Source organism: Anopheles funestus, chromosome 3RL (assembly GCF_943734845.2).
Source record: "Anopheles funestus chromosome 3RL, idAnoFuneDA-416_04, whole genome shotgun sequence".
NCBI lineage: Eukaryota > Metazoa > Arthropoda > Insecta > Diptera > Culicidae > Anopheles > Anopheles funestus.
In genome coordinates this window covers 54,048,598-54,074,137 of record NC_064599.1, presented here as the reverse complement: position 1 = coordinate 54,074,137, position 25,540 = coordinate 54,048,598, and the positions used below count along the sequence as shown (strand labels likewise).

General features: G+C 37.1%; 2 protein-coding genes across 2 annotated transcripts; both read left to right on the top strand.

Annotated features, from left to right (window-relative positions):
- Nucleotides 1-704: 704 nt before the first annotated feature.
- Nucleotides 705-16,212, top strand: LOC125769503 (uncharacterized). Its single transcript, XM_049438236.1, has 3 exons — nucleotides 705-932; nucleotides 12,342-13,131; nucleotides 14,168-16,212. Exon 3 carries the CDS (start codon nucleotides 15,166-15,168, stop codon nucleotides 16,210-16,212), a length of 1,047 nt encoding a protein of 348 aa, XP_049294193.1. The 5' UTR covers nucleotides 705-932; nucleotides 12,342-13,131; nucleotides 14,168-15,165.
- On the top strand, nucleotides 2,820-6,723 carry LOC125768771 (uncharacterized). The gene is made up of 2 exons (XM_049436856.1): nucleotides 2,820-3,209; nucleotides 4,124-6,723. Exon 2 carries the CDS (start codon nucleotides 4,137-4,139, stop codon nucleotides 5,616-5,618), a length of 1,482 nt encoding a protein of 493 aa, XP_049292813.1. The 5' UTR covers nucleotides 2,820-3,209; nucleotides 4,124-4,136; the 3' UTR covers nucleotides 5,619-6,723.
- Nucleotides 16,213-25,540: the final 9,328 nt, after the last annotated feature.

Sequence of the window (25,540 nt, the reverse complement as noted above, 5' to 3'; positions counted from 1 at the left end):
GGAGTTTTGCTACCTTGGTACGATCGTAACTTCGGACAACATGAGCAGCCAAATCCAAAGGCGTATTGTTCAGGGAAATTGTGCCTACTACGGGCTCCACAAACTCCTGCGATCCAGAAGGTTCCAGCAACACATGAAATTCACGATATATCGCACACTGATACGTCCGGAAGTACTGTACGGTTACCAGTCCCCTGGATTATGCTAACGGAGGACCCCAATACACTCGCCATGTTACCCGTCAACGGCGGGTGCTAAGGACTATCTTTGGCAGTGTGTGCGAGCAGGGCGTGTGGAGAAGGAGAATGAACCACGAGCTAGCTGAGTGGTCAAAGTCGGAGGATACGATGGCTGGAGCACGTGATGAGGATACCGGACTCATGCCCCACGAGGAAGGTGCTCGTCAGCGACCTGTTTGGCACGAGACGTAGAGGGGCACAGCGAGCTTATTGCCTGGATCAGGCGTAGTCAAACCTGTCGGAGGACTGCAGTCCTGGACCGAATTTTGTGAAAACGGATTAAAGACTTAACCATTTCTTCGTGACGTGCTCGACCACTCGAGCAGGCGAAGAAGAAAGCACGGCACCTAAACTCATAGTCGGGTAGGACAGAGAAAAGTTCCTCAGAGCATTTACGGATAATAAACTTGATAAACGATCGCTCTACCTGTTCGACACGATCGTTGTGTATCATTGCTGAGGGAAATTATAACAAAAAAAGTTAGTATAGTCGAACCTCAATGTTTTTATCTGTTTTAGTTAAGTTATTGGAGTTTTCCCCTTGGGACCTGCTAAGGAGATGATCATTTTTCACTTATATCGTATAAACTTGGTTCTTGCTGATTCCAATTTGACCATGCATTGATTTATAAACAACCCAACTATCGAGAGTAAACCCACTAGTTGGTACACAATCATATCCCAACCAGTGAGGTTCTTTCTCTTGTCTCTAAGCATACTCCTTTCATGTTCAGGAATACTGTGAATGTTGCTTATTTTGAACAGGACCATTAAAAGCGAATGTGATATCACACAACAAAATTTCATTTGATCATTTTTTTTATATAAGATTCACTCTCACTCGATATCTGGAATGAGGTAGATAAATGTAGGAATATTAGATGGATTAAATTCCACCTGAATTTAATCTTGTGTTTATTGATTTACAACCGCTTCGTTGCGCTGCTCCGATGCGACTGTCTGCGCACCCTCCTTAGCGCTATTTTTTGGGTTAAATTGCTATAATAATTATAGCGCGTTCCCGTCTAACCTTTTCTTCTTCTCTCCTACATAAATGTATTAACTATGCTGAGCGGTTTTTGGTGGAATAGTCATATCTATCAGTGGAAATTTGATAAAGTGAACACGACACCAAAACTATGTGTACGGCAAGTGATACAATTCTTATCACCTTGAGGAATTTCTGAGTTGAGCTACATATTTGCAAGATCATGAAGGATTTGTGTCGAAAGTTGTGTCGCTTTGATTAGATTAACTGGATGTGCTGTTTGCTTGTAAGAAGGTTTGTGAAGGAAATTGGAATTAGTTTTGAACTAACCTTACATTGACAAGCAAATAAGTCATCAGTACACACGTTCAATAGTGCACTACAGTTAACTTATTCTTAATGCTACAAACTGCAAAATGGTTGTAATTGTGTCAAAAGTATGTGAAATCTTATTGTGTATTATACGTATGTGTGCTCACTTGTTGATAAATGTTTTTTTTTTATTAGTGACAGGTTGCATTTGCACTGATCAAGTAATTTGCAACGATCGCCTCCTTCCACAAAGAACAAAAGGGGTTTGTGCAATCATTTACTAGTGGCAAAAGTTCATGCTAAAATAGTTGTACAGTGTCAGTAGATGCCATATCAACGCTTTACCTTAGGGGTAATAGTTCAATTGAGTAAGTAAAAAAGTGTGACGTGTCGGCTACACGTAGGCAAAACAAGTATTCGAAACAGATTTGAAACAGCACGCAAGAGTGTCGGTACTGATTGTGTGGCGATGATGTAATTCAACCGCTCCGGGATGTATCGACGCTTAGGTGAATGTTGCAATTAAAAACAATTTGTGAAATCATAGAAACATAGTTAATGCAAAATACAATTAAAAATATGTATATATGTTTCCAGCACATATTTTGAAATGTACACAAGAACATCAACATCATAGGGAACTAACGGGTCAACAGTCAAAAGTAGTCAAAAATTCTGTAAAATGATTGTTTAGCAGAACAAAATTGTTATTTCCTATGTGGTGTATTGTGAAGGAGTATAATCATCACACCATCCCTATTATCTTATGCCACTCTAGAGTCACGAGGTGACCGTTTTGGAGCATTTCGGTTGTGCTTGCATAAAACAGACGGGATAGTGTAATTTGCAGCCGAAACATTGTATTAGTTTGGTGTGACCAAAAAGGCCGCAGCACCTCCTCAGCGGCCAAAGGGAATAGTGATGATAAGGTACGCGATGGTGGGAGAATGATTAGCAGATGATGATCATATATTCCCTTCCAATGCCTGACATGCTATTTAATCGTAATGTCTACGACCAAATTTACACCCTCAAGTCTACGACCGGCATACCCGGGTATGCCATACATTTTGTATGGCGAGTGGAACTTTTTCGTCTTAAAACTGGAATAACTCAGGCTGTATTGAATATTAAAATTTTTAATTTCGTACACAGCTACATACATTAGTTTTCTTTGTTTTGCCAAATAACTGGATTTTTTCTGATTTCTTTATTATTGCTTTTTTCGACTTTTTCTAAATGACAACCACGATTTTTCATAGAACATGTGATGTTGAAGTTGCTGTGTTCATTTCAAAATACCTATTGGCAACATATACATATACACATATTTTGATTGGTATTTATTTGGAAATCGTAAAAAATCACCCCCGATAATTATTAATTTATTTTATCATTTTATGAATTAATTAAATAATGATAAATAATGTCAAGGAAAGCATTAATGTTGTAGTGCTACAGAACAAGAAATAGAATGTGAATTTTCAAAATACGGAACGAATTAAGAGAATTTTTATTAATAATAATGTGCAAAATAGCTTTGAGATATGATTGTATTTCTTCCAGACATTACTACATTGCCATGATCTTCCATTACAGGCGCATTAATGTTGTAAGAAAGGAATATTTCGCATCATTTTTCTAACTTCCAACTGCATAACGGATTTAGGGTATGTATTATTATTTATATTATACTATATTGATTACCATGCAGCGTTACAGTTAAAATATCACTAATCTTACTCTATCTAACACAAACACATAAAGCATATTTTTGTAATTGCAGCATATGACATTAAAGTACTTTACGTATTTTCCTCAATTTTCAATTGTTCATGAACACTGAATCAGTGATGTCTTGTGGTGCTGCAACTATATGCTGATAGATTATATGGTTTGTGATAAATGTTTATTGTTTTGTGATATTTTTTGTAACCCCTAAAAATGTAATTCTTTTCAGCTGCATCTGCACTATGGGAATTAATGCACAAAGGGTATAGGTACAATTAATTTTTATAATGTTACGCTACAATGTAAATCGAAACAATTGGCAATTAAGCTTGAAACATCGAGATTGAAATTAACCTGTCTATTTTCCCTTGCTATCTATGACTTTAATTAGTGTGGTAATATTGAGATATTTGTATCGAAATAAATTAAGATCATTCATCATTACATGAAGTAGTAACTACTAAGTAGTAACTGTCAAACTAAAGGGGCGTCTTTTTGGATGCTATTAGCAGTTCGCACTTTTTTAACAGCTGAATACTGTTCGCCTTCCAATGAAAATTGATCATCCATTAAACTAATTGATCATACATTAAAATAGCATTACAAATACCGATTTAACAAACAAAACTAATATAAAATGTGGGAAGAGAAGATACAAACATACCATTCTTTATATTTCAAGTTTAGATAACATTTACATCGGTTTAAATTATAATGTATCATTTTGGAATTGTTGGTCAAAGTGCAGAAATCGTTAGCTGCAGCAAAAAAATGGGAACTTTCGCAGTTCCCCGTCTGGATGTGGGTCGATATTAAGCAATCAGACATTATATTGAAGATTTTTGTTTTCCAGCAAACCAGCTAACATGGAAGGTGCTAGAGGACGATCTAGCATGCACGGCAATTCCTATCATCTGCGTATGGCAATGGTGGTACTGCTTCGCGCTTTCACCCTACGCCGTGAAGACAAGTTATCTGAATTTAAAATTACTATGGAAGATCCCAATGCTGGCAAATTTGATGACGTCGTATTTCAGTACTCATCGCCATGTACACCGAAAGATCTCGCTTATGTTTATATACAGGCGAAACATAAGCAGACATCAGATCGCGTAAGAAATGTACAATCAATTACGGAAGCTACTTTGCTTACCAAATGGAACTCGAAGGGCGCTTTTTCTATTCCCATGTACTTTGTGTCATACCTGAACGGGTATGAAGAATCCTTGGCGGGTTCTCATACTTATATTTTGTGTACCAATGCATCAATTGATAGACACCTGCTGGAATATATGACAATACAGACACAAGAAGTCGACCATATACTGTCATTCTGCGATGCGATAGGGGGCACATGTTACAGCTTCAGTAGCGAAAACGAATTTAAAACACTCACGAATGAGTTAAGAAACGCAAGCTTAGAAAAATTAGGACAGATGATCGCGCAACACGTCAAAAACAAAAAACCGATTTCTTGTAATATATGTATATTTAACATTTACGTTACTTTAATTGCTAAATTTGTACATGAACTTGATACCGGGATATTTCAATTCAATGAAGGCTTTCGCAGTTCAGAAGATTCAACGGCCATAGGAATAGTACGGAGTGGTTTTATGGAGGAATATTTAAAATCTAACCCCAAAGCAGGTCCAACAGTCGAGTGGGAGAAAATTCAAATTATGGTTGATCAACCATTGTCTAATTCTATTTTAAAAGCTTCTTCGGAAAGCTATGAAGAAACTTCATGTTATGATATAGTTAATATAGTTATTCAACAGTTTTATAAAAAATTTATATTAGTATGCGGATCGATGAATGCGACACAACTTGGCCAGACAATTATGGATATAATGCCAAATTGGATGCAGAAAGAAGCAGCATTCAGCAACCTGACAAATTTGCTGCTTAATGGTATGAGCGAAACGACCCAGCTGAGTTTGCAAGACCTGAAACAATATTTTATAGAAACAAATGCGAATAAAATGTTTACCAATTTTCAAGACTTTACAAAGAAATATCAGGAGTCAATGCAGGTAAAATATTCTCACATTATTGTAGATTCCAATTGCTTAAAAGATACTGCACTGAATGAATTTATCAGATGCACTACGCAATATGTTTATCGATATCGTTGCACAACAAATATGAACATGAATGCCTTAATTGTATCACAAACCTTAGCTTTGCATAAGTATCAATGTCTATTTGTGAATAGTGCATCATCTATATTTCAAGTGAATATCTCTGATGTTCTTTGTGAACTAATGGAGTTCATTACTGCTGTTGATCTGTCTACTGAATACATTATAACGATCCTCGGTCAACAGGAATTGAAACAGCACTGAAAGCAATTAAAGAGCACGCAAAGTTGTATAAAATGAAAGTAATCGTAGTAGAAAAACCAGCCGAAGAAGACTTGGCGGAGGATCGTTTATTCGTTTGTGAGCTTACCGACGAAGCAAGGAGGCAGTTGTTTGAACAATATGGCAAGTTAAACCTTTATGGAACGATAATAGCTCTCGACAGAGTTGTGAGAGATGAAGATGATTTAAAAATGTTATTTAGTGTGTTAGATAAAAGTGACGATACCGAAAGTCGAAAATCTGAAAACATAAACCAAACAAAATTTGATAAAATCAAACAGTGGTACATTGCTCGGTGTTGTGTACCATACTCTGAGCATAAACACGAATCCGAGGAGTTTTTGGTCGACAAGGAAATAACCGAGGAAATGCTAAAGCCAATCATAGCTCTGAAGAATGAAACGAGTAAACTTCCTGACGTTTTAAAACATGAGGATAATGTTAAGGTTCATATCTTTCTAGATGAAGCCGGTTCTGGCAAGTCCACCTACTTCACGTGGCTGGCATCTGCTTTATCGAGAGAGAACCCTTCATCGTATGTCATTCGAATGAACGCTCTACAATATTCAACTGATTTCCGTCAATTACAAACATTCGATCCCAGAACCCTTGATGATACAGAAATAGTACGGATCCTTTATCGTCTTCTTCATTATACTCTAATTTTGGCCAATGTTAATTTGCGATCAATTAATGAGGAGAGAGAGAAAGCAGAGCGCATCGTCAAGCTGTTCAACGTTTTGAACGGAAAAGTTATCCTTGATGAAAGAGAGATGAAATTAAGACAGTTGACTTTAGAAGATGTGCTAGAGCTAAGACTGTTTCAAAACAAGTTCAACGAAAGGCAATTTATTTGTCTACTCGACGGCTTTGATGAGATAGCGCCGCATTATAAGGATTTTGTTATGCGATATTTTTCACGATTGACCCATTTTAAAGCCATTCGAAACCTATACATATCAACCAGACCGTATAATTTTAGAGATGAACTAAAACACATATTCTCTGAATGTATTTTGTGGCGACTCGAACCATTTTCCCAGAGAGAACGATTGCTTTTTTTGATCAACTATCTCGAACATGAAATAAGCGAGAACGTGAACGATAGTATAATAATATTGAAAAGTATGTACTTGTTAACATCCAATAGCATTCAAGAATTAAAAATTATACCACTTTTTCTGCATATGGCCGCCAAAATTTCCCTATCGACAGTAAAATCCCTTCTAAGCGAACAACAACAACAAATATCTAGCAAAATATTTGAGGAAACTAAGCTTGATCAATTACAAGTTGTTAGAAATTTCGTAGAAGAAAAATTGAAGTTATTAAATAACGAGACAGGAGAAACCACAGACTCTACATTCAATTATCCTATCCAGAGAATGAAAAATGACGAAGCAAACAAACTAATAAAACGACGACATTGTCTGGTGGCCATGTTTGTCATATTCGATTCAAGCGCCAGAACTAAACTGTTATCGGATCTGGAACAACAGGAAGCAAACGATTTCATGCGAGAAGTTACCGAGGGCAGTGAGAAGACTGGTATAATTCGAGAAATTCGAGATGGCATTCCACAGTTCACTCATCGAATATTTGCTGAGTACTTTGCGGCTTGCTGGTTGTACCAAAATAAACGTGACATAAGCAATGTGAGCGTTTTTCGATCGTGGTCATATTGGACGCCAGAGTTGTATCGAGTTCGAGATTTTCTCAATCGAATGATCGTAGAAGATAGCGTAAATCGTGACATACACATGGCTGTAATCAATCAATCAGAAGACCAGGTTCATGAGTGTATTTCGAAGGATCCTTCTTCTGCTTTTGTGACAGATGGCATGGATCGAACACCGCTGCATGTAGCAGTAATGTACTCATCCATAGACGTTAGTAAACTGCTTTTAAGCAAAATGACTCCTCAATCTATAAACATGAAGGACAAACTGTTACAATGGACTGCCTTAGATTATGCATTTGCATCAAGATGTAAAACAACAGCCGAACTCCTACTGGCTGCAGAAGCGGCAGTGAATGTAGACACTTTGCTGCAACAAATTTTGTCAAACAACTTAAAGAATGTTTTGATGATTGCAAATGATATTGGTTTATTACTGAAGTCTCACGAAAACACAAAGAAAATTGTAATGGAACTTCACTTTGGAATAGTAGAACATTTACTCAACGATAACCATCTTGATGTATTCTTTCGCTTTAAGGAATTGGAATATTTAACAGTCTTAGAGTTCTGCTCGAAACATAACATAATCGGAATATTTATACAACTGTTTTCACAAATTAATATTCGTAAGAGGATATCAAGAGATGAAATTGAAAGCCTGTCGCAAATAGCAACTAAGCACAAAGCGCATGATATTGAAGCACATCTAGCCGATCATAGGAATATACCTCTTTTACTAATGAACGATAGTGTGGATCAAATTTCTGTTTTAAAATCTTCCATCGGACACAATCAACTGAACTCGTTTAAACACTTTTTTCAACAGCTATGTTACCAACTGAAGGTTTCTTTGGTAGACGATACAGACTTTGTTGAAGACGCTTTTGAAAAACATAGTGTACCTAACCATTTGTGTAGAGATTGTTACCCTAAGGTTTGTTGTGTACGGAGTTCTAGTAATGTTCGATTATCGATACCGGAATACGATGAGAAAGATATCCTTCATGAAGGGTACCTCATCGAAGCCCTTCTTGCACAAGCAGTGAACGAGGGAAACATGCAGGTGGTCACGTACATTGTTCAGAAGACCAATATGCGCATTACTAACAGACTTATTGTGATGGTCATGAGATTGTTACCAAAGCACGATGATATTTGCCACATGAAATCGCTGTCTGCATTTACTTATCTTCTTGACAAATCAACCGACCTGAACAGTACTGACGACGAGGGTCGAAACTTACTACAAATGACTGCTCAAAATGGTTGTTTCTTCATGTTGCGTTGTTTGATCGCCAAAGGGCATAATCCAACAGAGACTAATACAAGAAACGGATGGAACACCTTTCACTATGTCGCTTTTAACCAGGATGAAGATCGTACAGAAAAAGTATTAGAGTTCTTAATGGAACAATGCGACATGAATTGGTTTGATCACTTGGATGCCTTGGTTGACACAGATGTGCTTCAAGGAGCCAACAAGAATACACGAAATAGGAAAACGCTCAACAAACAACAGCATGCTTTGTTAGCCTTGTTCGTTATGTTCCAGAAAACTGACTTATCTAATCTGCTGTCCGACCAAGAACAACGGGAAGCAGTCGATCTGATACGGGAAGTATCTCTGGACAATGTAAGGTCCCAGATCATTAAAGGAGTTGAAAACCAAATACCTAAATTTACTCATCTAATATTCGCTGAGTATTTTGCGGCTTCTTGGATATACAAAAACAAGGATCGTATACGAAGTGGGAACTTTTTTCTATCGTATACAGTATATTGGAATAAACCTATGTTTCGAACTAGAAGCTTTCTCAATCGGATTATAGTAGGAGATAGTGAAGGATGTGACATTCATAAAGCTGTAATCAATCAATCATTACCACAGGTTTGTGAGCTACTGTCCAACTTTCCTTCCCGTGTATTCACGAAGGATGCTGTTGGGCGACTACCCCTCCACGTAGCAGCAATGTACTCTTCAATAGACATAAACAAGTTACTTCTAGAAAAAATGCCTCTATCGTATATAAATGCAAAAGATGAGTTTTTCCATTGGACCGCTGTGGATTACGCATTTGCAAGAAATTTCCCCGCAATAACCAACACTATACTAGATGCTGGATCGATAGTGAATGTAGATACCGTGCTCCAAGCGATGTTGACCAACAATTTAAGGATTTTGTTGCTCTTGGTTGTAGATTCTCACGGATGTTTATTTTCTCGTGAAAGCACCAAGAACATTTCGGTTCAACTACACATGCAAATAGTAGACCATTTACTCAACGAAAGACTTGTAGATGTCTTCTCACGCCACGAGGAACTTCATTCTTTATCTGTCCTAGAGTTTTGTTGTAAACATGATATAATAGGTATCTTCAAGTATCTTGCGTCCCATATCAACGTTCAGGAAAAACTGACATCAGATATTACTAATAATTTGTTTCAAATAGCATCGAAAAATAAAGCACAAAATATTGTAGCATATTTCGTGGAGAACATCAATACGATTTTATCATAAATTCATAGTCAATCGTTTCTTTTGATTCATCCGTTCTGCGTACATTTAAGGGAGGCATATATGGTGAGTTGAATTTAATTAATAAATACAAATACAATTTCAAATTCGTCAGCCATTTCATACTTGTACGACATACCGGTATTGGAAAATGTACTATTCGCAATGGATATCGTAATACGAAATGGAAGATATACTGGAATACCTTGAAGCATTTATTATACTGTGTTGCCGATCAATTATCTTCAAATGGCTATGTCTAAATGAGTTATAATGTTTCTACTGAAGCCCATCAGTTTCTATTGAAAATAGATAAATAAGTATCGAATGATATTCGTATCAATAATACAAAATAGCCATAAAATTAGGTGACATGGAAAGTTGCTAATCTGTAGATCGTGTTAGGCATTACTTAGGAAAAACTGTTCATGAAGTGTAATTAAACGCCTTAGCCTTAGTAGTACTTGAAAAATAAAACGCAAAACAATGAAAAAAAAATCTTGCTACGTATCATTGACGTAAGCTACGTGTCATTGACAGTGCACGATCTTTCAGATCAACATATCGGTGGGCTTATAAGGCAAAGTCGCTGAAGAGCAGATCATTATTGGACTTCGCAGAATTTGAAAAGTCATAGCTGCTGTGTCATTTTGGTGATTGAACTTTCCATTAAACAAAAGACAAAAGTGGGCTTTAGGACTTTTTAGCATCTTCAACAGTTAGTATGGAAATGATCAACATTTCGCGTTATTGACATATGTATGTGCCGTTTTCCAGCCTTAGAAAAAACTGTCACTATAACTATAAATACAAAATGTTGGCTTACGAAACTAGACTTAGAAACTAACAACATCATACACCCAGAGCACAAAACAGGCGATAGGCAAGACAGTGCTATCTTCCGAGCCATTAACGCTGCCTATAAGATCCTGTTCCGAATACTCTTCTGCAGACTGGCGTCCCTTGCCACAGATTTCGTCGGAAGCTACCAAGCTGGATTTGTTGGAGGCAAATCGACAGCCGACCAAATCTTTACTCTACGGCAGATCCTTCAGAAATGCCGAGAGCATCAGATCCCTACGCACCACCTGTTCATTGCCTTTAAGGCGGCCTACGATACCATAGATCGGACCAAACTATGGAACACCATGCAGCAGTACGGATTCCCAGGGAAGCTGGTACGGCTGTTGAAGGCCACGATTGATGGGGTGCAGTGCAAGGTGAGAGTATCGAACATGCTGTCGGAATCGTTCGAATCTCACCGGGGTTTGAGGCAAGGGGACGGACTCTCCTGTTTGCTGTTTAACATCGCTCTGGAAGGTGTCATGCGAAGCGCGGGCTTCGACATCCGGACATGCACGATTTTCACGACTTCGACATGCACGATTTTCACGACTTTGCTCCAATTTCTCGGCCTCGTGGATGTCGACGCGTTCACGCGTTCACCCGACTGAAACGCGAGGCCGACAGAATTGGATTGAGGATCAATACGACGAAGACAAAGTAGCGGCTTGCAGGGAGCTCTGACCGTGATAGAGCCCGACTCGGAAGCAGATTATCAGTTGACGGCGACGATCTCGTGGTATTTGAGGAGTTCTGCTACCTTGGTACGATCGTAACTTCGGACAACATGAGCAGCGAAATCCAAAGACGTATTGTTCAGGGAAATTGTGCCTACTACGGGCTCCACAAACTCCTGCGATCCAGAAGGTTCCAGCAACACATGAAATTCACGATATATCGCACACTGATACGTCCGGAAGTACTGTACGGTTACCAGTCCCCTGGATTATGCTAACGGAGGACCCCAATACACTCGCCATGTTACCCGTCAACGGCGGGTGCTAAGGACTATCTTTGGCAGTGTGTGCGAGCAGGGCGTGTGGAGAAGGAGAATGAACCACGAGCTAGCTGAGTGGTCAAAGTCGGAGGATACGATGGCTGGAGCACGTGATGAGGATACCGGACTCATGCCCCACGAGGAAGGTGCTCGTCAGCGACCTGTTTGGCACGAGACGTAGAGGGGCACAGCGAGCTTATTGCCTGGATGCCTGGAGCGAGCCAGTCCTGGACCGAATTTTGTGAAAACGGATTAAAGACTTAACCATTTCTTCGTGACGTGCTCGACCACTCGAGCAGGCGAAGAAGAAAGCACGGCACCTAAACTCATAGTCGGGTAGGACAGAGAAAAGTTCCTCAGAGCATTTACGGATAATAAACTTGATAAACGATCGCTCTACCTGTTCGACACGATCGTTGTGTATCATTGCTGAGGGAAATTATAACAAAAAAAAATTAGTATAGTCGAACCTCAATGTTTTTATCTGTTTTAGTTAAGTTATTCGATAGTTTTCCCCTTGTGACCTGCTAAGGAGGTGATCATTTTTCACTTATATGGTATAAACTTGGTTCTTGCTGATTCCAATTTGACCATGCATTGATTTATAAACAACCCAACTATCGAGAGTAAACCCACTAGTTGGTACACATTCATATCCCAACCAGTGAGGTTCTTTCTCTTGTCTCTAAGCATACTCCTTTCACGCTGCAGGAATACTGTGAATGTTGCTTATTTTGAACAGGACCATTAAAAGCGAACATTTGATATCACACAACAAAATTTCATTTGATCATTTTTTTTATATAAGATTCACTCTCACTCGATATCTTGAATGACGCACATACATGTATTAACTATGCTGAGCGGTTTTTGGTGGAATAGTCATATCTATCAGTGGAGGTTTGATAAAGTGAACACGACACCAAAACTATGTGTACGGCAAGTGATACAATTCTTATCACCTTGAGGAATTTCTGAGTTGAGCTACATATTTGCAAGATCATGAAGGATTTGTGTGGAAAGTTGTGTCGCTTTGATTAGATTAACTGGATGTGCTGTTTGCTTGTAAGAAGGTTTGTGAAGGAAATTGGAATTAGTTTTGAACTAACCTTACATTGACAAGCAAATAAGTCATCAGTACACACGTTCAATAGTGCACTACAGTTAACTTATTCTTAATGCTACAAACTGCAAAATGGTTGTAATTGTGTCAAAAGTATGTGAAATCTTATTGTGTATTATACGTATGTGTGCTCACTTGTTGATAAATGTTTTTTTTTTATTAGTGACAGGTTGCATTTGCACTGATCAAGTAATTTGCAACGATCGCCTCCTTCCACAAAGAACAAAAGGGGTTTGTGCAATCATTTACTAGTGGCAAAAGTTCATGCTAAAATAGTTGTACGGTGTCAGTAGATGCCATATCAACGATTTACCTTAGGGGTAATAGTTCAATTGAGTAAGTAAAAAAGTGTGACGTGTCGGCTACACGTAGGCAAAACAAGTATCAAACAAACAACAGATTTGAAACAGCACGCAAGAGTGTCGGTACTGATTGTGTGGCGATGATGTAATTCAACCGCTCCGGGATGTATCGACGCTTAGGTGAATGTTGCAATTAAAAACAATTTGTGAAATCAAGAAACATAGTTAATACAAAATACAATTAAAAATATGTATATATGTATATATGCATATATGTTGCCAGTAAATATTTTGAAATGTACACAAGAATATCAACATCATAGGGAACTAACGGGTCAACAGTCAAAAGTAGTCAAAAATTCTGTAAAATGATTGTTTAGGAGAACAAAATTGTTATTTCCTATGTGGTGTATTGTGAAGGAGTATAATCATCACACCATCCCTATTATCTTATGCCACTCTGGAGCCACGAGGTGACCGTTTTGATTGTGTTTGCATAACACAGACGAGATAGTATAATTTGCAGCCGAAACATTGTATTAGTTTGGTGTAACCAAAACGGCCGCAGCGCCTCCTCAGCGGCCGAAGAGAATAGTGATGATAAGGTACGCGATGGTGGGAGAATCATTAGCAGATGATGATCATATATTCCCTTCCAATGTATGACATGCTATTTAACATGTTAGTTCTTTAAAAACATAATCTTAAAGAATGTTTCCTTTTTTGACAGTTTTATTCCTTATGATGTTGAAGTTGCTGTGTCCATTTCAAAATACCTATTGACAACATATATACACATATTTTGATTGGTATTTATTTGGAAATCGTAAAAAATCACCCCCGATAATTATTTATTTACTTTAATAATTTTATGAATTAATTAAATAATGATAAATAATGTCAAGTAAAGCATTAATGTTGTAGTGTTACAGAACAAGAAACAGAATGTGAATTTTCAAAATACGGAACGGATTAAGAGAATTTTTGTTAATAATAATGTGCAAAATAGCTTTGAGATATGATTGTATTTCTTCCAGATATTACTACATTGCCATGATCTTCCATTACAGGCGCATTAATGTTGTAAGAAAGGAATATTTCGCATCATTTTTCTAACTTCCAACTGCATAACGGATTTAGGGTATGTATTATTATTTATATTATACTATATTGATTACCATGCAGCGTTACAGTTAAAATATCACTAATCTTACTCTATCTAACACAAACACATAAAGCATATTTTTGTAATTGCAGCATATGACATTAAAGTACTTTACGTATTTTCCTCAATTTTCAATTGTTCATGAACACTGAATCAGTGATGTCTTGTGCTGCTGCAACTATATGCTGATAGATTATATGGTTTGTGATAAATGTTTATTGTTTTGTGATATTTTTTGTAACCCCTAAAGATGTAATTCTTTTCAGCTGCATCTGCACTATGGGAATTAATGCACAAAGGGTATAGGTACAATTAATTTTTATAATGTTACGCTACAATGTAAATCGAAACAATTGGCAATTAAGCTTGAAACATCGAGATTGAAATTAACCTGTCTATTTTCCCTTGCTATCTATGACTTTAATTAGTGTGGTAATATTGAGATATTTGTATCGAAATAAATTAAGATCATTCATCATTACATGAAGTAGTAACTACTAAGTAGTAACTGTCAAACTAAAGGGGCGTCTTTTTGGATGCTATTAGCAGTTCGCACTTTTTTAACAGCTGAATACTGTTCGCCTTCCAATGAAAATTGATCATCCATTAAACTAATTGATCATACATTAAAATAGCATTACAAATACCGATTTAACAAACAAAACTAATATAAAATGTGGGAAGAGAAGATACAAACATACCATTCTTTATATTTCAAGTTTAGATAACATTTACATCGGTTTAAATTATAATGTATCATTTTGGAATTGTTGGTCAAAGTGCAGAAATCGTTAGCTGCAGCAAAAAAATGGGAACTTTCGCAGTTCCCCGTCTGGATGTGGGTCGATATTAAGCAATCAGACATTATATTGAAGATTTTTGTTTTCCAGCAAACCAGCTAACATGGAAGGTGCTAGAGGACGATCTAGCATGCACGGCAATTCCTATCATCTGCGTATGGCAATGGTGGTACTGCTTCGCGCTTTCACCCTACGCCGTGAAGACAAGTTATCTGAATTTAAAATTACTATGGAAGATCCCAATGCTGGCAAATTTGATGACGTCGTATTTCAGTACTCATCGCCATGTACACCGAAAGATCTCGCTTATGTTTATATACAGGCGAAACATAAGCAGACATCAGATCGCGTAAGAAATGTACCATCAATTACGGAAGCTACTTTGCTTACCAAATGGAACTCGAAGGGCGCTTTTTCTATTCCCATGTACTTTGTGTCATACCTGAACGGGTATGAAGAATCCTTGGTGGGTTCTCATACTTATATTTTGTGTACCAACGCATCAATTGATAGACACCTGCTGGAATATATGACAATACAGACACAAGAAGTCGACCATATACTGTCATTCTGCGATGCGATAGGGGGCACATGTTACAGCTTCAGTAGCGAAAATGAATTTAAAACACTCACGAATGAGTTAAGAAACGCAAGCTTAGAAAAATTAGGACAGATGATCGCGCAACACGTCAAAAACAAAAAACCAATTTCTTGTAATATATGTATATTTAACATTTACGTTACTTTAATCGCTAAATTTGTACACGAACTTGATACCGGGATATTTCAATTCAATGAAGGCTTTCGCAGTTCAGAAGATTCAACGGCCATAGGAATAGTACGGAGTGGTTTTATGGAGGAATATTTAAAATCTAACCCAAAAGCAGGTCCAACAGTCGAGTGGGAGAAAATTCAAATTATGGTTGATCAACCATTGTCTAATTCTATTTTAAAAGCTTCTTCGGAAAGCTCTGAAGAAACTTCATGCTATGATATAGTTAATATAGTTATTCAACAGTTTTATAAAAAAATTTATATTAGTATGCGGATCGATGAATGCGACACAACTTGGCCAGAAAATTATGGATATAATGCCAAATTGGATGCAGAAAGTAACAGCATTCAACAACCTGACAAATTTGCTGCTTAATGGTATGAGCGAAACGACCCAGCTGAGTTTGCAAGACCTGAAAAAATATTTTATAGAAACAAATGCGAATAAAATGTTTACCAATATTCAAGACTTTACAAAGAAATATCAGGAGTCAATGCAGGTAAAATATTCTCACATTATTGTAGATTCAAATTGCCTAAAAGATACTGCACTGAATGAATTTATCAGATGCACTTCGCAATATGTTTATCGATATCGTTGCACAACAAATATGAACATGAATGCCTTAATTGTATCACAAACCTTAGCTTTGCATAAGTTTCAATGTCTATTTGTGAATAGTGCATCATCTATATTTCAAGTGAATATCTCTGATGTTCTTTGTGAACTAATGGAGTTCATGACTGCTGTTGATCTGTCTGCTGAATACATTATAACGATCCTCGGTCAACAGGAATTCACAGCACTGAAAGCAATTAAAGAGCACGCAAAGTTGTATAAAATGAAAGTAATCGTAGTAGAAAAACCAGCCGAAGAAGACTTGGCGGAGGATCGTTTATTCGTTTGTGAGCTTACCGACGAAGCAAGGAGGCAGTTGTTTGAACAATATGGCAAGTTAAACCTTTATGGAACGATAATAGCTCTCGACAGAGTTGTGAGAGATGAAGATGATTTAAAAATGTTATTTAGTGTGTTAGATAAAAGTGACGATACCGAAAGTCGAAAATCTGAAAACATAAACCAAACAAAATTTGATAAAATCAAACAGTGGTACATTGCTCGGTGTTGTGTACCATACTCTGAGCATAAACACGAATCCGAGGAGTTTTTGGTCGACAAGGAAATAACCGAGGAAATGCTAAAGCCAATCATAGCTCTGAAGAATGAAACGAGTAAACTTCCTGACGTTTTAAAACATGAGGATAATGTTAAGGTTCATATCTTTCTAGATGAAGCCGGTTCTGGCAAGTCCACCTACTTCACGTGGCTGGCATCTGCTTTATCGAGAGAGAACCCTTCATCGTATGTCATTCGAATGAACGCTCTACAATATTCAACTGATTTCCGTCAATTACAAACATTCGATCCCAGAACCCTTGATGATACAGAAATAGTACGGATCCTTTATCGTCTTCTTCATTATACTCTAATTAATGTTAATTTGCGATCAATTAATGAGGAGAGAGAGAAAGCAGAGCGCATCGCCAAGCTGTTCAACGTTTTGAACGGAAAAGTTATCCTTGATGAAAGAGAGATGAAATTAAGACAGTTGACTTTAGAAGATGTGCTAGAGCTAAGACTGTTTCAAAACAAATTCAACGAAAGGCAATTTATTTGTTTACTCGATGGCTTTGATGAGATAGCGCCGCATTATAAGGATTTCGTTATGCGATATTTTTCACGATTGACCCATTTTAAAGCCATTCGAAACCTATACATATCAACCAGACCGTATAATTTTAGAGATGAACTAAAACACATATTCTCTGAATGTATTTTGTGGCGGCTCGAACCATTTTCCCAGAGAGAACGATTGCTTTTTTTGATCAACTATCTCGAACATGAAATAAGCGATATCAAAATAAGCGAGAACGTGAACGATAGTATAACAATATTGAAAAGCATGTACTTGTTAACATCCAATAGCATTCAAGAATTAAAAATTATACCACTTTTTCTGCATATGGCCGCCAAAATTTCCCTATCGACAGTAAAAACCCTTCTAAGCGAACAACAACAACAAATATCTAGCAAAATATTTGAGGAAACTAAGCTTGATCAATTACAAGTTGTTAGAAATTTCGTAGAAGAAAAATTGAAGTTATTAAATAACGAGACAGGAGAAACCACAGACTCTACATTCAATTATCCTATCCAGAGAATGAAAAATGACGAAGCAAACAAACTAATAAAACGACGACATTGTCTGGTGGCCATGTTTGTCATATTCGATTCAAGCACCAGAACTAAACTGTTATCGGATCTGGAACAACAGGAAGCAAACGATTTCATGCGAGAAGTTACCGAGGGCAGTGAGAAAACTGGTATAATTCGAGAAATTCGAGATGGCATTCCACAGTTCACTCATCGAATATTTGCTGAGTACTTTGCGGCTTGCTGGTTGTACCAAAATAAACGTGACATAAGCAATGTGAGCGTTTTTCGATCGTGGTCATATTGGACGCCAGAGTTGTATCGAGTTCGAGATTTTCTCAATCGAATGATCGCAGAAGATAGCGTAAATCGTGACATACACATGGCTGTAATCAATCAATCAGAAGATCAGATTCATGAGTGTATTTCGAAGGATGCTTCTTCTGCTTTTGTGACAGATGGCATGGATCGAACACCGCTACATGTAGCAGTAATGTACTCATCCATAGACGTTAGTAAACTGCTTTTAAGCAAAATGACTCCTCAATCTATAAACATGAAGGACAAACTGTTACAATGGACTGCCTTAGATTATGCATTTGCATCAAGATGTAAAACAACAGCCGAACTCCTACTGGCTGCAGAAGCGGCAGTGAATGTAGACACTTTGCTGCAACAAATTTTGTCAAACAACTTAAAGAATGTTTTGATGATTGCAAATGATATTGGTTTATTACTGAAGTCTCACGAAAACACAAAGAAAATTGTAATGGAACTTCACTTTGGAATAGTAGAACATTTACTCAACGATAACCATCTTGATGTATTCTTTCGCTTTAAGGAATTGGAATATTTAACAGTCTTAGAGTTCTGCTCGAAACATAACATAATCGGAATATTTATACAACTGTTTTCACAAATTAATATTCGTAAGAGGATATCAAGAGATGAAATTGAAAGCCTGTCGCAAATAGCAACTAAGCACAAAGCGCATGATATTGAAGCACATCTAGCCGATCATAGGAATATACCTCTTTTACTAATGAACGATAGTGTGGATCAAATTTCTGTTTTAAAATCTTCCATCGGACACAATCAACTGAACTCGTTTAAACACTTTTTTCAACAGCTATGTTACCAACTGAAGGTTTCTTTGGTAGACGATACAGACTTTGTTGAAGACGCTTTTGAAAAACATAGTGTACCACCAATGGTTAGAGAGTGTTACCCTAAGGTTTGTTGTGTACGGAGTTCTAGTAACGTTCGATTATCGATACCGGAATACGATGAGAAAGACATCCTTCATGAAGGGTACCTCATCGAAGCCCTTCTTGCACAAGCAGTGAACGAGGGAAACATGCAGGTGGTCACGTACATTGTTCAGAAGACCAATATGCGCATTACTAACAGACTTATTGTGATGGTCATGAGATTGTTACCAAAGCACGATGATATTTGCCACATGAAATCGCTGTCTGCATTTACTTATCTTCTTGACAAATCAACCGACCTGAACAGTACTGACGACGAGGGTCGAAACTTACTACAAATGACTGCTCAAAATGGTTGTTTCTTCATGTTGCGTTGTTTGATCGCCAAAGGGCATAATCCAACAGAGACTAATACAAGAAACGGATGGAACACCTTTCACTATGTCGCTTTTAACCAGGATGAAGATCGTACAGAAAAAGTATTAGAGTTCTTAATGGAACAATGCGACATGAATTGGTTTGATCACTTGGATGCCTTGGTTGACACAGATGTGCTTCAAGGAGCCAACAAGAATACACGAAATAGGAAAACGCTCAACAAACAACAGCATGCTTTGTTAGCCTTGTTCGTTATGTTCCAGAAAACTGACTTATCTAATCTGCTGTCCGACCAAGAACAACGGGAAGCAGTCGATCTGATACGGGAAGTATCTCTGGACAATGTAAGGTCCCAGATCATTAAAGGAGTTGAAAACCAAATACCTAAATTTACTCATCTAATATTCGCTGAGTATTTTGCGGCTTCTTGGATATACAAAAACAAGGATCGTATACGAAGTGGGAACTTTTTTCTATCGTATACAGTATATTGGAATAAACCTATGTTTCGAACTAGAAGCTTTCTCAATCGGATTATAGTAGGAGATAGTGAAGGATGTGACATTCATAAAGCTGTAATCAATCAATCATTACCACAGGTTTGTGAGCTACTGTCCAACTTTCCTTCCCGTGTATTCACGAAGGATGCTGTTGGGCGACTACCCCTCCACGTAGCAGCAATGTACTCTTCAATAGACATAAACAAGTTACTTCTAGAAAAAATGCCTCTATCGTATATAAATGCAAAAGATGAGTTTTTCCATTGGACCGCTGTGGATTACGCATTTGCAAGAAATTTCCCCGCAATAACCAACACTATACTAGATGCTGGATCGATAGTGAATGTAGATACCGTGCTCCAAGCGATGTTGACCAACAATTTAAGGATTTTGTTGCTCTTGGTTATAGATTCTCACGGATGTTTATTTTTTCGTGAAAGCACCAAGAACATTTCAGTTCAACTACACATGCAAATAGTAGACCATTTACTCAACGAAAGACTTGTAGATGTCTTTTCACGCCACGAGGAACTTTATTCTTTAACTGTCCTAGAGTTTTGTTGTAAACATGATATAATAGGTATATTCAAGTATCTTGCGTCCCATATCAACGTTCAGGAAAAACTGACATCAGATATTACTAATAATTTGTTTCAAATAGCATCGAAAAATAAAGCACAAAATATTGTAGCATATTTCGTGGAGAACATCAATACGATTTTATCATAAATTCATAGTCAATCGCTTCTTTTGGTTCATCCGTTCTGCGTACATTTAAGGGAGGCATATATGGTGAGTTGAATTTAATTAATAAATACAAATACAATTTCAAATTCGTCAGCCATTTCATACTTGTACGACATACCGGTATTGGAAAATGTACTATTCGCAATGGATATCGTAATACGAAATGGAAGATATACTGGAATACCTTGAAGCATTTATTATACTGTGTTGCCGATCAATTATCTTCAAATGGCTATGTGTAAATGAGTTATAATGTTTCTACTTAAGCCCATTAGTTTCTATTGAAAATAAATAAATGAGTATCGAATGAAATTTGTATCAATAATAGAAAATAGCCACAAAATTAGGTGACATGGAAAGTTGCTAATCAGTAGATCGTGTTAGGCATTACTTAGGTAAAACTATTAATGAATTAAACGCCTTAGCCTTAGTAGTACTTGAGAAATAAAACGCAAAACAATGAAAAAAAATCTTTGTTTTTTTTGGTTGTCACTCGGTAAATGAAAAAAAAAGATGGAGCAAAGCTGCTCGAGCTAAGATGTTTGGTGGTTTATGCATCCGGTAATAACCTCACAAAAATAAATACTGCTAGCAAAACCTTTGCACCCAGCCGTCGTCCTATCCCCTATAGCTATTGGCTTTTAAGCTTAATTGTTCCAGCACAAGCTGCTAGCTATATCCTTCTCCCCTAAAACATGTTGAATAACTTTTAGATGCTTGATTGCTTCATTCAACCTAATGCGAAGCTCAAAAAAAAATGCTTTCGGTTCAAAATTTTGCCCACCCTGGCGAGGAACGACATTAAATCACTTTAAAAGTACAACCCTGGTCCGGTACAATAAGGCACCGATCCTTACTTAAGCTTATTAGGATGCTCTTCCTAATTTCTGGCACGCTAAACTTGATTCAGTAATTTATTGACGCAGACGGACGAAAGGGGCAGACGGGTGTTGCTGAGCCGGGTAGGACGATTTTTCGTTGCACCGGTCACAAACCGAAACATTATCTCTAAAATATGCTTTTTGCCATGCTTGCCATCCGGTTTCGTGGTTTTGCGTCGATAAGAAGCCGTGTTCCCAGTGTTTATATGGTAGGAAAATAAATGGACTTTTCATGCTTGCTTCGGACTTTCGGGTTTGTGTGTGTGTGTGTGTGTTTGTAAGTTTGGAGTTTGTTTGTGGAGTTCCTTTTTTCCGGCATTTCATTTTAACAAACTCAAGTGCGCGTCCATATTTCGCATTGCCCTTGGTTCCCTTTTATGCTCTTAAATAAGCAGCTTGTCTTAGGTTAATTCATTAATCTCTGTGAACGCTTTCCACACACCGACGATTCGGTGATTGTGTGGCCATCTCCATTTGACCAAATCGCTTTTGAGCAAAAAAAAAAAACATTGGCGATTCGAAATGAGGATGAATGGTTGGTGAAAAGATTATAAAAGTAGATATCGTCCTTTAGCCCAACACAGCCAGTGAAATGGATAAGGCGAAGCATGTTTCATCAGAAGTAAATTGAGTTTGCAGAAGTACATTCGAGTGTTTCCAGTCGAAGTGTAATGGCTTCATAATGTCGGCTATTATTTCTCATCGCAACGATTTAGATGCTTACAAGATAAAGTAAAAAAAAAAAAATAACATTAAAATTTGTTGGATATTTTATATTTTCAAATAACACAATTTGAGAATGGTGGATATAAAAAAATGATATAAAGAAAGCTAAAAACACCAAAAGCACAAGGAAATACAAACGAAAATTTTAAACTTTACATTTAAATACAAGCTATCAACTGAGGAAATAACATTCTTTTTAAATCTATATAATGTTTTTCGATGAAATACACTATACGTTATTTTTTATTTAAATCTCTTCCTAAACCGCGAATCGGGAGTAGTAATATTATGTCCAGCAAAATATGTTAGAGTCCTGATAAATGTTGGTCATGCTGTAATATGTCATGGTACCCCAGAAAGAGAACATGGAAATGCAAAAGAGAAAAAGCAAAGGAGAAAAGGCTAATAGTTTTCCTCGTTACGCCTACAAACAAGAAACGCTGCTATAAAAATTATACCAAAAGAATGTTCATAAACTTGCGCTTCCATTTTCCTATCTGACGATATCGTTTTACTTTCGGCCGTATACAATTTCCGGCTCGATTCTTTGAGCTATCAATTTATGCTCCGTCCGTTGGAACAACAGGTCAATAGGACAACAGAAGAGAAAAAAAAGAGAAAAGCTCTATGTTTGGTTTCGGGACAACTGAATCACATGAGCAAGGGCCTGCGTATGGTTTATGGGCGAACTATTTTGGGACAATCCGATGGTTATGCGATGTCGTAAGTACCGGCAATTAGGACAGCCATTCTTTCGCTGTGAATAATTGATTCTTTCCTCCGGCCGGTAAGCGGTGATGAATATGCTCTGGCTAGTTTATTCGAAAAATGGTACTTTATCACAGCAAAGTTGTATATTGATTTATACCGAATACATGGTTTATTGTATACGAAACCGTAGTTTATTGTTCGCAGTGCATGAGAATAGCGCTCAAGCAGTTTGATAAAAGTGTGGAAGTTAAATAAATAAAGTATGTATTTTATTTCCTGTTGAATTCTACATTCCTTATCGCTTTCGAAGCGTTAATCACTGAAACTCGTACTATCTTTACGATGATAAATGTAAGTAAATGGAAATTTCAAGTCATGGTCATGGAAAAGCAAATACTGAAAGTGTTAAAAAGAGAGAAACTACACTCTAAGCGCATTAGGAGAAGAGTTACTTAAGCGTTAAAGAAGAAATTATTTACATTAAGCTTTACTAAGGACACTTCAATTGAGAACGACTACTTTTTCATGCATATTTAAGTGGAGCTAATGAGGAGCGTTAGTTTAAGGTATCTTCGGGAAACAACTCAGCGCCACTGCGCATTGTTTCATACTCGTTGTATTTTACTTACAAAGAAAAAGATTATATTTTATTTTATTACTCATGTTTCGATAAAGCATTTTATTCCGGGAACAAAATTACTCTGTAACTGGTTATTTTAGAAATGTAATTGTTATTAAATCTTTTTAGCAAAACATCAATTTTTTAGTATTTTTTTGTTTATTTTTTTTTGTTAATTCATTTCCTATGTTCAAAGAAAAAAGACAAATAAAATAAAGAAAAACTCTTTCTATGTTATATATTTCGTTTTTTCAACTCAAACTGAATATCCTCAAACACCACGTACAGTGGCAAAAATCAGTAACGCAAAACTACATGAAAATTGAGTTTGTATACTCGGTAGTTAGCCTACAATGCAATAATAATAATATAATGCAATACAATATGTTTATCGAAAGGGAAACAATTTCTTACACCATCATTATAGTAGTGAAGAAAGAAATGTGTACCAACTAATGCGAAGTGTATGCGATATTCATAAGTATATCTAGCCATATAAGCCATATTACCATTTAATATACTGTCATGTTAACGAAGTTGTTAGTATCTTTATTATTACAATTTCAAACTCATAAGCTTATCTAAACTGCAATAAAACTAATTATACATTCAGTAGACTTATGGAGTGCTTTAGGTAATTGAAATGTGTAAAAAATCAATTGATCTTGGATTAAGTGTCAACATGACTAGAATCGTTTGAAGTGTTTGATAAATCGATTTCACATAGTTTGCTGCAAGTTCGTCTCCTTCTCAGTACCAATTAAGGATCGGTATGAGACAATCATTTGTCCATTTTATGTGTCTTGTTCGTGTCCTGCTCATTCCGGTTTTATACATCCGGCTTTGAATGGTGTCGAAGCTTTAAATAGCTCAATCATATGAAATGAAACCTCACGAATGGATAAATGACCACAAACGAGAACAAATCGTTTAACTGGAATCGGTTACCTAGGCAGTTGTAGAGATGATTATCTGTGAAGTGTAAACGGTAGGATTAAATTCTTTTCAACAAACAATTCATTCGAATGGCTGGAACAATGTCTGGCAGTTGAATTGATGGGATAAATAATTATAGAGCAAAGAAAGTAATTTTAATTCCTTAGCGTCTTCATGTAGTGCGCAAGTGTTGAAAAATGTCTTCACCAAGTGACGTTAAAGATAGTAGGGAAATGTATTAATTATACGCGCAAAGTGTTGAATGGAGGTGTTCAAGTTGTGCTTAATCGGTGCATTCTAATGAACATCGTTTTCATCCGTCTTCGCTTGGAATATACGCCAGAGAAGAAGACATTTAAGTGGGTCATTCCGTATTTCCGATCTCTGTGAAATCTGAAATGAGTACAAAGCGAATGACGATCGGAATTTTCTTCCCAACGTTTCCGATGTCTTGGAAACTAGTTTGGCAGTCAGCGTGTATGTGACATGAAGCTATTCCTCACTTATGATACTCCGATGTCGGCGACTCGAGCTGGTTGGAATCTTCGTACGACCATAAATTATCTTAATAAATCGTTTCGCCGAATAACGCTCGTTAGGATGACATTCCACCAGTGAGTAATGCCGGCATGGTTACCTCTTTCCATGCTCGCGTCTTACCAAATTTGGTGACAACGGAATGAAGTTACACCGGAAACATGATGCTCGTGGAACACTTGCCATCGTGCCGACGATGAATTAAATTTGCACTTCAAGACTTTCTCTTTCGCCAGTTGAAAA

What these genes read in the sequence shown, in the direction of transcription:
- LOC125768771 (XM_049436856.1), top strand. Translation starts at nt 4,137, where the DNA reads ATGGAAGGTGCTAGAGGACGATCTAGCATGCACGGCAATTCCTATCAT.
- LOC125769503 (XM_049438236.1), top strand. Translation starts at nt 15,166, where the DNA reads ATGGAAGGTGCTAGAGGACGATCTAGCATGCACGGCAATTCCTATCAT.